This window comes from Bombina bombina, chromosome 1, assembly GCF_027579735.1.
Source record: "Bombina bombina isolate aBomBom1 chromosome 1, aBomBom1.pri, whole genome shotgun sequence".
Taxonomy (NCBI): Eukaryota; Metazoa; Chordata; class Amphibia; order Anura; family Bombinatoridae; genus Bombina; species Bombina bombina.
In genome coordinates, this window is record NC_069499.1 from 353,293,918 (window position 1) to 353,305,602 (window position 11,685).

Sequence of the window (11,685 nt, forward strand, 5' to 3'; positions counted from 1 at the left end):
GGGGCAGTATATTCAGGGGGCTCCTCAGGGGTCCTATCCCCAAGTTAGGGTCTTAACTTTAGTGTCATTTGATTATGCTCAGTCTGGGGTAAATTTTGGTAGTAGTCACTAAGTGACACAAAGCCTAGTTTTTGTAGGGCAGGTGCTTATATGATCCATGTATCACCTATGAGAGTGGATAGGGGCAGTGCATTTCGGGGGCTGTGGGGGGGTCCTATCCCCAAATTAGGTTCCTTTTGATGTCATTGGATTCTATTCTCTCAGGGGGTTACTTGGATAATAGTCACTAAGTGACACAAAGCCTAGTTTTTATAGGGCAGATGTTTATATGATGTATTTGCATTATCACCTATATGAGAGTGGATCGGGGCAGTGCATTCAGGGGGCTCTTGAGGGGTCCTATCCCCAAGTTAGGGTCTTAACTTTGGTGTCATTTGATTATGCTCAGTATTGGGTATACTTGTGTATTAGTCACTGACACAAAAGCGTAGTTTTTGTAGGGCAGGTGCTTATATAATCTATGTATCACCTATGAGAGTGGATAGGGACAGTGCATTTAGGGGGCTCTGGTGGGGTCCTATCCCCAAATTAGGGTCCTAATTTTGATGTAATTGGATTCTATTCTCTCAGGAGGTTGCTTGGATAATAGTCACTAAGTGACACAAAGCCTAGTTTTTATAGGGCAGATGTTTATATGATGTAAAATCACCTATGAGAGTGGATAGGGGCAGTGCCTTCAGGGGGCTCCTGAGGGGTCTAATCGTTAGATTTGTAACTTTGATATTATTTTGTTATGCTTAGTAAGGGGTATGGTTGTGTAGTAGGCAGACACAAAGCTTATTTTTCATATTTTTTCTTTGTTTTTATTTAACAGGGAAATCCCCATAAGATTTTGAATAATGAATAACGAGTAACGAAAAAATGTCTAACTTCAGGTGGGTATTTCTGAGCATGCTCCTTCTTACTTGTCTTTCCCCTGTAATGTTGCTAATAATATTTCACATATTTGCTGGGGTTTGTGACAGAGGCCCCTCTCCCTGGGCGTGCTTATTTCTGTAAGCCCTGCCCTGACATTTAAGGCTCTTGGCTGCTGAAGTAGGAAATCATTTCTCACAGAGATCCGTCACACAGGCTCCGGTGAGATTTTCCCCCCTGCTGATTATACCTTCATTAACTGACCCCCACAACCGGACCACAATCATGGTGAGTTGGAAATCTTTCAACAATAATAGATTGATTAAAACATGGTCCATTTAAGCTTTATTTCTGCGTGAGAGCTCTCTTCTCTTGCTTTTAAATCTGCCTTTACATGCTGTGACGGTGACAGCTGGCTCAGCAATTCTGTTCAGCTCACAGCACAAGGCCCTAGAATATTATAATTCACAGACTTCTGCTGGACTAAATCCCTTCTCTTTTTGAAAGGGATTGGCATAAATAAAAAAAATGCTCTTTTTTGTACAGTAAATATGTATATTACCTGCGTATGATTTCAGATTTTTATTTTTTTTTTACATTTTTTTGTGAATATTTAATTTACAGTCAAAGGATTGTGAAACACACACCCACACAAAAAATACAAGTAAACAAATAATTTTACAGTTGCTCATAGTTTAGTTACAGCATTACGATCTAGCCAAAGGTTGTATAATACATGGAAAGTCTTAATCTCAGACATTTTACTTGTATCCAGAGTAATTTCATAATATGTTTTGTGAGGGAATTATGTCCCAGCTAAAGCAGGATTCCAGCCGTGTAAGCAGGGGCTCACCTGTTACTAGCAGGGCTAAGTGGCCTTTGCTCCCCTCTTCCCCTGGGGTATGCAGGCTGCAGCTGCCTACTTTGCTTCAGGGTCCTTTCCTAACTAGGTAATCGCACTGTGTGATGGCTTATGCAGAACGATTCTTCATTCAGCCTGTTTATCCTTAGCCTGTCATACAGAGCACTGCAGCACATGCCTGACTCACACATATACATTATATTTATACTCACAAACATATGTAAGAAAAGTTATCTATCAATATGAGAACTGAACTGTTAAATGGTATATTTAAATAACACTACTGCCCTTATTTTTATTAACCAGCAGAGTTGAATGTATGTTTATATTTGTATAACTTTTCTTTTTTTATTATTTTGTTGAGCAACATCCAGCTCAGCTTTACAAAGACGCTAAAATATCAAGTAAAAATGTTAAAAGGACAGTAAAGTCATAATTAGACATTTGTGATTTAGACAGAACATACCATTTTAAACAACTTTCCAATTTACTTCTATTATTTAATTTGCTTCCTTCTCTTGTTATCCTTTGCTGAAAGGTTTATCTAGGTAAGCTCAGGGGCAGCAAAGAATTTAGGTTCAAGCTGCTGATTGGTGGCTGCATATATATACCGATTATCATTGGCTCACCCATGTGCATTGCTGCTCCTTCAACAAATGATACCAAGAGAATGATACAAATTTGATAATAGAAGTAAACTGGACAGTTGTTAAAAATTGTATGTTCTACCTAAATCATGAAAGAAACATTGGTTTCATGTCCCTTTAACCATGTTTGCAGCTGTTACTAAGACTACATTTTAACACTTTCTCCTTGAGTCTTGCTACTATGTGAAATTTTAGTCAAACTCACAGCCCAAATGGTTGAACAGAATTAGATAGAGTTTAGCATGATAATACATCCAAGTGACTTCCAGTTACTTTTGATAAATACAAATTGATGCTTAGTGCACTGAAGTCCATTAACCGAAGACACAATATTAGTAATGGGTTACAGAGTTTTACCATGCAATTATATTTAATACAACTGTTTTACTTCAAAAGGAATCGTGCATAACCTAAACATATTTATGTGAACCATTTGTAAATAACACCTGATGTAAAAGCAAGGCACACATAGACAATATCCAATTGAGTCACACGTAAAATGATGCTTTTTTTTCAGGTGTTGGGTGTATGGTAATATTATTATTTGAGTCGCATCAATTGCTGCCACTGGCTGTGTCACTAGCTATTTATAACAAGTCAGATCAGCACCACTCCCAGTAGGTCACATGCCATGCCCATAAAACCACCTCTGCACTTTCACAATACACTTTTAAAATGTCTAAATGTGACAATGATACAGCAGATTTGAAATATTCCTTTATAATCTATATTTGAAGACAACTGTGGGTTTTATCTATAGAATCTAATGCCCTCTTTAACTATAAAGCTCCCAATTTCTTTCTGACCTTTAGATTTCTAAAGCCATGCAAAATATAGCCAAAGGGACTGAGCCACAGAGTTCTAAACTTGGAAACAAGGATAGTAAAACAAACTCCTAAGTCCAGAGTCTATTTATATGGCACCATGTAACTTTTTTTTTTATAGCTATTCTGAACTTTTACTTTATCTTTTAGCACTTATGGCTTTTAGTCAGAATGAAAATGTATTCCAAATATTCATAAGCTATACTTAAAGGGACATTCCAGTGCTTTTTTTTAAATTAATTATTTAATGTTAAAGGGACATGAAACCCAACATTTTTCTTTTTGTGATTCAGATAGAAAATACTTTTTTAAACAACTTTCCAATTTACTTCTATTATTTAATTTGATTCCTTCTATTGTTATCCTTTGCTGAAAGTTTTATCTAGGTAAGCTCAGGAGCAGCAAATAACCTAGGTTCTAGCTGCTGATTGGTGGCTGCATATATATGTATGGATTGTCATTGGCTCACAAATGTGCTCAGTTAGAAACCAGTAGTGCATTGCTGCTCCTTCAACAAATGATACCAAGAGAATGAAACAAATTAGATAATAGAAGTAAATTAGAAAGTTGTTTAAAATTGTATTCTCTATCTGAATCATGAAAGATTTTTTGGGGGTTTTATGTTCCTTTAATATTGCTATGAAACATGCAACTTTGCAATATAGTGTATTTTAAAATATTGTTTCTTTCTTAAGGAATTTTGTTTTGTTTTTTAAACTTTTTTCCATTTACCTCAGCCAATGCTCTGGATCGTATTGATATACGACCATGAATGCGCATTGTGAACAGAGCGTCATTAGCGAGCATTGACTGCGCACACACAGTGCATTTGTGACATCATTACAAAACCGCACAACTCCGTTCCCCTTTGTAGTTTGCCAGCTCGCTGCTTCATATTAGGAATTTGCGTGCGGCTTAATTTCTATATAGCGTTTTGGAAGTTCCCAAACAAGGATATCTGGAAATGAATTTTATATTTAGTTAAGTTAGTTAGTTAATAACCGACACGTTTTTACATTCATTCACTCATATGTTCTGTCATATAGAGAAATATGAGAACAGGTGGTAAAAATCTCATTTAGGGACTCTCATTTGAGTGAGTGAAAACTCCTCTTATTGCTGTTTAATTGCAGATACAGTTGAGAAACTAGACATAGAACCCCTTCTTTTTCAGTTTGTTGTTAAATTGCAAGTTATTTTCCAGTCTATTTGGGTGAGGCACTGAGTGTAGGCGCAATTATCTTTGTTATCCTGAGGGCAAGGTGTAGACTCAGGTTTCTTTGCACAAGACTTGCTTGAGAGGTAAAGAGGTGTGCTTATGTCAATATGTTGGCTAAGAAAGACAGCAGCCTGTGTACATAAAAAATAACATGTTTCTTTAAAAATTAATTCCATTACACTATTGGTTGTACATTTTCATTCCCATGTATCTGATACAGGTTTTATATGGGTCATAAGATTTTATAAACTATGGAAATGGCCTCAGTATTAATATGTAATAACACCCAATTTTTCAATAGCAGCTTCATTAATAAGTGATAAAAAGTTGTTTCTTTTTTTATATATATATATATATATATATATATATATATATATATATATATATATATATATATATATATATATATATATAGTATATGTCAGTATACTGGCAGAAGCCAATCAGCTTGCCCAGATGCTTTCATTTTTATTGTGAATAAGTACAGCATTCAGGAAGTGAACGTGAAGAACAATTACAGTAACAAATAGTGAAATAATAAACTAATATTTCCATTTATCTATAGATATAGAAGTTTAAAGGGACACTGAACCCAAATGTTTTCTTTCCTGATTCCTATAGAGCATGCAATTTTAAGCAACTTTCTAATTTACTCCTATTATCAAGTTTTCTATCTTTATTTGAAAAAGAAGGCATCTAAGCTAAGGAGCCAGCAATTTTTGGGTTCAGAACCATAGACAGCACTTGTTTATTGGTGCTGTCCATTCAGCAAGGACAACCCAGATTGTTCACCAAAAATGGGCCGGCGTCTAAACTGACATTCTTTCTTTTCAAATAAACATACCAAGAGAATGAAGAAAATGTGATAATAGGAGTAAATTAGAAAATTGCTTAAAATTGCATGCTCTATCTGAATCACAAAAGAAAAAAATTGGGTTCAGTGTCCCTTTTAGGCTAACGTTGGAGGTATTTTCCCTCTTTATCTATTAATTTCCACTGCCCTGGAGTTATCAGTGGGGCTATTTCACATTTTCACATATATGTTATTCTGCCTTCTCTTATCACACTGGGGTGACAGATCTGCACTAGGAATTCTGACATCACGTCACATCATAAAGTACCATAAAAAACAAGTTGATTGGATAGACACATCCCTCATTACAATTAGAACCATCTTATTTAATCTGGTGAAAATATGTAGACCTAAACCAGCCTTTCTGTGTACAATTACAAACAATACATTATTAACCCCATCATGGCACAAACATATTTAGTTGAAATGTGTATTTTATTTATTGAATTGAATCAACAGACCTCTGAAAATATAGGTACGTCAGAAGAATGTAACATATTTTTTCTTGCAGAGGGAATGCATCTCAGTCCACGTTGGGCAAGCTGGCGTTCAGATGGGCAATGCATGCTGGGAGCTGTACTGTCTTGAACATGGGATACAGCCAGATGGGCAGATGCCTGACACCAAAGCCATTGGTTCAACAGATGATTCCTTTACAACATTTTTTAGCGAGACTGGCTCTGGAAAACACGTTCCACGTGCTGTGTTTGTAGATTTGGAACCAACTGTGATTGGTGAGTATCTGAGTAGATGAGTTGAGTTATACACACTTATCTTTCATCTGTGAAAATGACTTTTTTATTATTATATGTAAATATATTAGAATCATCATTGCTAAAGTTTTACTCTCATGAGTAAGACAATGGGCCCCAATCATAAAAAGCTTGCTGACATGGAGATAAATCACTCAAAATATTTTTTCTTTATTTGAGCATTATACTGTGTGTCTCTGCTTTACAACCAGAGCACTCCATAACAGCAAATTATCATTTTTATTGTGTGAGTATTTTTGTGATATATTAAATACAAATGATTCCTTTAATATAAAATCAGATTTAAACAAAATAATTATAGTCATTAAGAATTATCATGCGATTTAGTTATACGTAAAAATTAAATGTTTGCCTTGCATGGAAATTGTACATTATTGCTATCCATAGCTTTTTGAATTAATTCTTTAAATTGTTTAAATTTGGTTCTTTATTTGTATACTGACCACCTCATTTATGTTATAATATTTTAACAGATGAAGTTCGTCAAGGCATATATAGACAGCTATTCCATCCAGAGCAGTTGATCAGTGGTAAAGAAGATGCTGCCAACAACTATGCCCGGGGCCATTACACCATAGGAAAGGAAATCATTGACCAGGTTCTGGACAGAATACGTAAGCTGGTAGGTGTAACATTTTGTTGACAGACATATATATATATATATAGTATATATATATATATATATATATATATATATATAGAGAGAGAGAGAGAGAGAGAGAGAGAGAGAGAGAGAGAGAAAGAGAGAGAGAGAGAAAGAGAGAGAGAGAGAAAGAGAGAGAGAGAGAGAGATTTATTTATAAATAAATTGTGTATTCCAGACATTTGTCTTTAATTCATAGCACTGTATTAAAGGGACATGAAAGTCAAAAGTAAAATTTTTATGATTTGAATTTAGCAAGCAGTTTTTAAAAAAACTTTTCGATTTTACCTCTATTATTAAATTCATTTTCTTCTCTTTGCATCCTTTGTTAAAAAAACAACATGCCTAGATCAGGAGCATGTAGAAGTCTTATGCATTATATGGCAGCTGTTTTCAGCAATGTAATGTAGTGCAAACTTAGCTACCACATAATGCTATGAGGTTTATTATATATGGGTTCAGACAGATACAAAACTTTTCATATTTACAACCCTATATAAATAATTTACCAGTTCGAACTCTTGTAAAATTGGATTTAAATGGTGGTTGTATAACACAGTTTAGTATTTCACATTATTTTTAGAAGTTAAGATTATATAAGCTTCTTTTTTTTATTTTTGGATTTATTCAATTGATATATGTGACTGAAGAAAATAATCTATATTGAACACATTTGATAACGAATTGTTTTTTTTTTTTTTTTTTTTTAGTCTGATCAGTGCTCAGGGCTTCAGGGATTTTTGGTTTTCCACAGCTTTGGAGGTGGCACTGGCTCAGGGTTCACTTCTCTGCTGATGGAGCGTTTGTCTGTTGACTATGGCAAGAAATCCAAGTTGGAATTCTCCATTTATCCAGCACCTCAGGTTTCCACAGCTGTGGTTGAACCTTATAACTCCATCCTCACCACTCACACCACCCTGGAACACTCAGACTGTGCCTTTATGGTGGACAATGAGGCCATTTATGACATCTGCCGCAGGAACTTGGACATTGAGCGCCCAACCTACACTAATCTTAATAGATTAATAAGCCAAATTGTCTCCTCGATTACAGCTTCCCTCAGATTTGATGGGGCACTGAATGTAGATCTTACAGAATTCCAGACCAACTTGGTGCCATACCCACGTATCCACTTCCCTCTGGCTACATATGCCCCTGTTATCTCTGCAGAGAAAGCCTATCATGAGCAGTTGTCTGTATCTGAGATTACTAATGCTTGCTTTGAACCAGCCAATCAGATGGTAAAATGTGACCCACGACATGGTAAATACATGGCTTGCTGTCTGCTGTACCGTGGTGATGTGGTGCCAAAAGATGTCAATGCTGCCATTGCTGCAATCAAGACCAAGCGCAGCATCCAATTTGTGGACTGGTGCCCAACTGGTTTCAAGGTTGGCATCAACTACCAACCTCCAACTGCAGTTCCAGGAGGTGACCTCGCCAAGGTGCAGCGTGCTGTTTGTATGTTAAGCAACACCACAGCTATTGCTGAAGCCTGGGCTCGCCTGGACCACAAGTTTGACCTGATGTACGCTAAGCGTGCCTTTGTGCACTGGTATGTGGGAGAGGGAATGGAGGAAGGAGAGTTCTCAGAGGCTCGTGAGGACATGGCTGCCCTGGAGAAGGATTATGAAGAGGTTGGCATAGACTCATATGAAGAAGAAGATGAAGGAGAGGAATAAAATGTGTTCTGTAAAATAATTTTATTTTGATCCAGAGATTAAGCTTTGGTTTTTCTCAACACTGCCTTTTTAACAATAAATAATAAACTTATTTACATTCTCACAGTTTGCTTCTTTGCCGAAAAATTCTCAAAGAGTTAAATAAATCGTTTTTTTTTCTTAAGAATAAGAATTTTCCCTTGATTTTCAAGTGTTAATACAGATTTTGAACAGTTATTAACACTGAGACAATGACACTAAGAACAACTAAAATATGCACTAAGATAATTTACTTTAATAAATAATTATATACCGGTAGTTTCCATATCATAAGGTAAGTTCAGGGTAAAAGTTATATTTTGTAACACTGGGAACAGATACATGGAAAGAGACTCAAAACCTCAGTGCATTCTCTCCCCAACTGGAAATCTGCTACTTGGTGTATATGCACACTACCAAGCAACCTTTCCATTTCTAATCTGCCCTATTTACAATAGATTTACTGTTTTATTTGGTTTTCCCGTTAAAGGGACACTGAGCCCAATTTTTTTCTTTCCTGATTCAGATAGAGCATGCAATTTTAAGCAACTTTATAATTTACTCCTATTATCAATTTTTCTTCGTTCTCTTGCTATCTTTATATGAAAAAGAAGGCATCTAAGCTAAGGAGCCAGCCAATTTTTGGTTCAGGTCCTGGACAGTACTTGTTTATTTGTGGGTTAATTTATTCACCAATCAGCAAGAACAACCCAGGTTGTTCACCAAAAATGGGCCAGCATCTAAAATTACATTCTTGCTTTTCAAATAAAGATACTAAAAGAATGAAGAACAATTGCTAATAGGAGTAAATTAGAAAGTTGCTTAAAATTGCATGCTCTATCTGAATCACGAAAAAAAAAATTGGGTTCATTGTCCCTTTAAGCTTTTCTGGTGGATTTTAAATTCAGCCCTTATTTCCATAATAATGTTGCATGTGCATTATTAATCAGAACTGGCCGAACTGCTTTTTATTTAGGTGTACGTGCCAACACTATGATAGTTGTAGCATTCCAACTGTGATTCTTGTTAATTATGTATTTGTACATATACACTTTACATACAGACAACCATAAAAACGCTAAACAACGCACTCATAGCAACAGCAGCAGCAATTGTTGTTCTTTAAAACAGTTTGTCATGAGATTTAAAACAAGGCCATGTTGGTATTGGAAGGGATGGTGGACAAAAATCAATTTTTAAAGAAAGAAACAATTAAAATGCTTTTTGAGGAAAAATCTATTTCCATTTAAGAAACATTATAATCCAGAGATGATTCATTCTGAAATAAGGATTAGTTTTTAATTATATAGCAAGATGCTTTATATTAATGGCTATAATGTTTATTTTTGTGACAATATCATCTAAAATAAATATTAAAGTTGAGAAATAAAGGGGCATAACAGATAGAGCATAGCATTTTAAACAACTTTCCAGTTTACTTTTATTATTAAATGTGTTCATTCCCTTGATATCCTTTGCTTAAGGAGCAATAATACAATACTGGGAGCTAGCTGAACACATTGGGTAAGCCAATGACAAGAGGCACATATGATTAAGGATTAGAGATCCAAAACATTGCTAGTACTGGTGACCCTCTATATATAACAAAGGTCTTTTTATCCTAAAGGAGTGCTGCTGGTTGCTGACTTTGGAGGATATTGCAGCATCCTGGATTCAGCGTGCGCTCACACAGGAGGGTGCTGAGCTTTTTCTGTGATTTATAAGAGGCATATATGTACAGTCACAATTCAGCAGCTAGCTGCCAGTAGTTAATTGCTGATCCTGAGCCTACCTATGTATGCTTTTCAACAAAGGATAAGAAGAGAATTAAGCAAATGAGTTAACAGAAGTACATTGGAAAGTTGTTATAAAATGACATGTTCTATCTGAATCATGAAAGTTTAATTTTTACTTAATGTCTCTTTAATCCCATTGTTCCCCTGCAATTCTATGTACACAGAATCAACCCCTTACTAAGTTTCAAGAAGCTCAATGAGCAGAAGATTGTTTAAAGTGGAATGAATCTGCACAAGGACCTAAGTGTGAGGAGGAAGGATTTAAGCATTAAAGTGATGGTAAAGTCAGGTTTCTAACATTTTATTAATACATAGTATGTTGCCCACTAAGTTCGCATAGTGTTTTTCTTTAAATGAAGTATATGTAAAAAAAATTATAAAACAAACCTTTATTATGATGAGTATTGTGCTCCACTGCCGGCCCCCCTCGCTTGCATAAATCACTTCATACCTGGCGTCCAATCAGAAAGCGTGTCTGCGGGCTGGTTTCTTACTTTTTCTATTATAATGCACATGCGTATAATTCTATTTTTTTCTCCTTACGGCCAGCCAATCCAGATCTTTCAGTGACTTGTACTCTAGCGCTGAACCAAGTAAACAATTAATCTTGTAATTCATTGTTTACTTGGTTGATTGACATTTTGGGGGTTGCGCAAGCGCTATTTTCAGTTACTATCGGGAGTGTGCTTCGGGAATGACATGTACAGTGGGTGGAACCTCTGTACACGGATAATCCAAAAGTAAATTATTATGGGGCGGAGTTTTGGAGCACAACGGAACATGATATAAAACAAGAAATTAAATAAAGTGCAAGTATAACATATTAAAAAAAACAGTGTTTTAAGTTATATAAGTCTATTAATGTCAATTATGATGTTCACAATACTTCACGTTTACCATCACTTTAAAAGTCAAACCTATAATGGAATTGTTTTAGTTTAAATAAACACTTTAATTATTATCATTAAGGTAAAAATTATTTTCATCAGTTAAATAAAACTATTTAAATTTTTATTATTAAGGCAATGATTATTTTTCTTTAGCTGAAAAGTTGATCAAATATGAATAATTAACCTATTAAACTGGAAAGAGTTCACCTTCCAAAAAATTCTTAATTATCTAACTATTTATAATGGTATATAACTAAATAAATATTTTTTGATATAACTAAAAAAATATTGTGAAAAGTTATTCTATCTCTCATGACATCTACAGGATCATGTCACCTTGCATTTGAAAAGAAGATGGTCTTATAGGTGTCTGGATTCATTAATAAATGAAAAGTTCCAGCAGCCCTCATTATCTCACTGTAATGAAATGGTTACTTTGGACATCAGTAGGTGGTATTTTGAAAGTTATAAAATCCTACTCTTAAATGAGTAAATTCAATTATTTCCTATGAGAAATCTAGTGTATATAGATTTATATTTCAACAAGAAAGATGTAATTTCAG

The 11,685-nt window shown here is 35.1% G+C and overlaps 1 protein-coding gene across 1 annotated transcript; it reads left to right on the top strand.

Moving 5' to 3' along the window:
- Positions 1-1,053: 1,053 nt before the first annotated feature.
- On the top strand, positions 1,054-8,521 carry LOC128645307 (tubulin alpha chain). The gene is made up of 4 exons (XM_053698185.1): positions 1,054-1,203; positions 5,832-6,054; positions 6,567-6,715; positions 7,447-8,521. The coding sequence occupies exons 1-4, from the start codon at positions 1,201-1,203 to the stop codon at positions 8,416-8,418; spliced, it is 1,347 nt and encodes a 448-aa protein (XP_053554160.1). The 5' UTR covers positions 1,054-1,200; the 3' UTR covers positions 8,419-8,521.
- Positions 8,522-11,685: the final 3,164 nt, after the last annotated feature.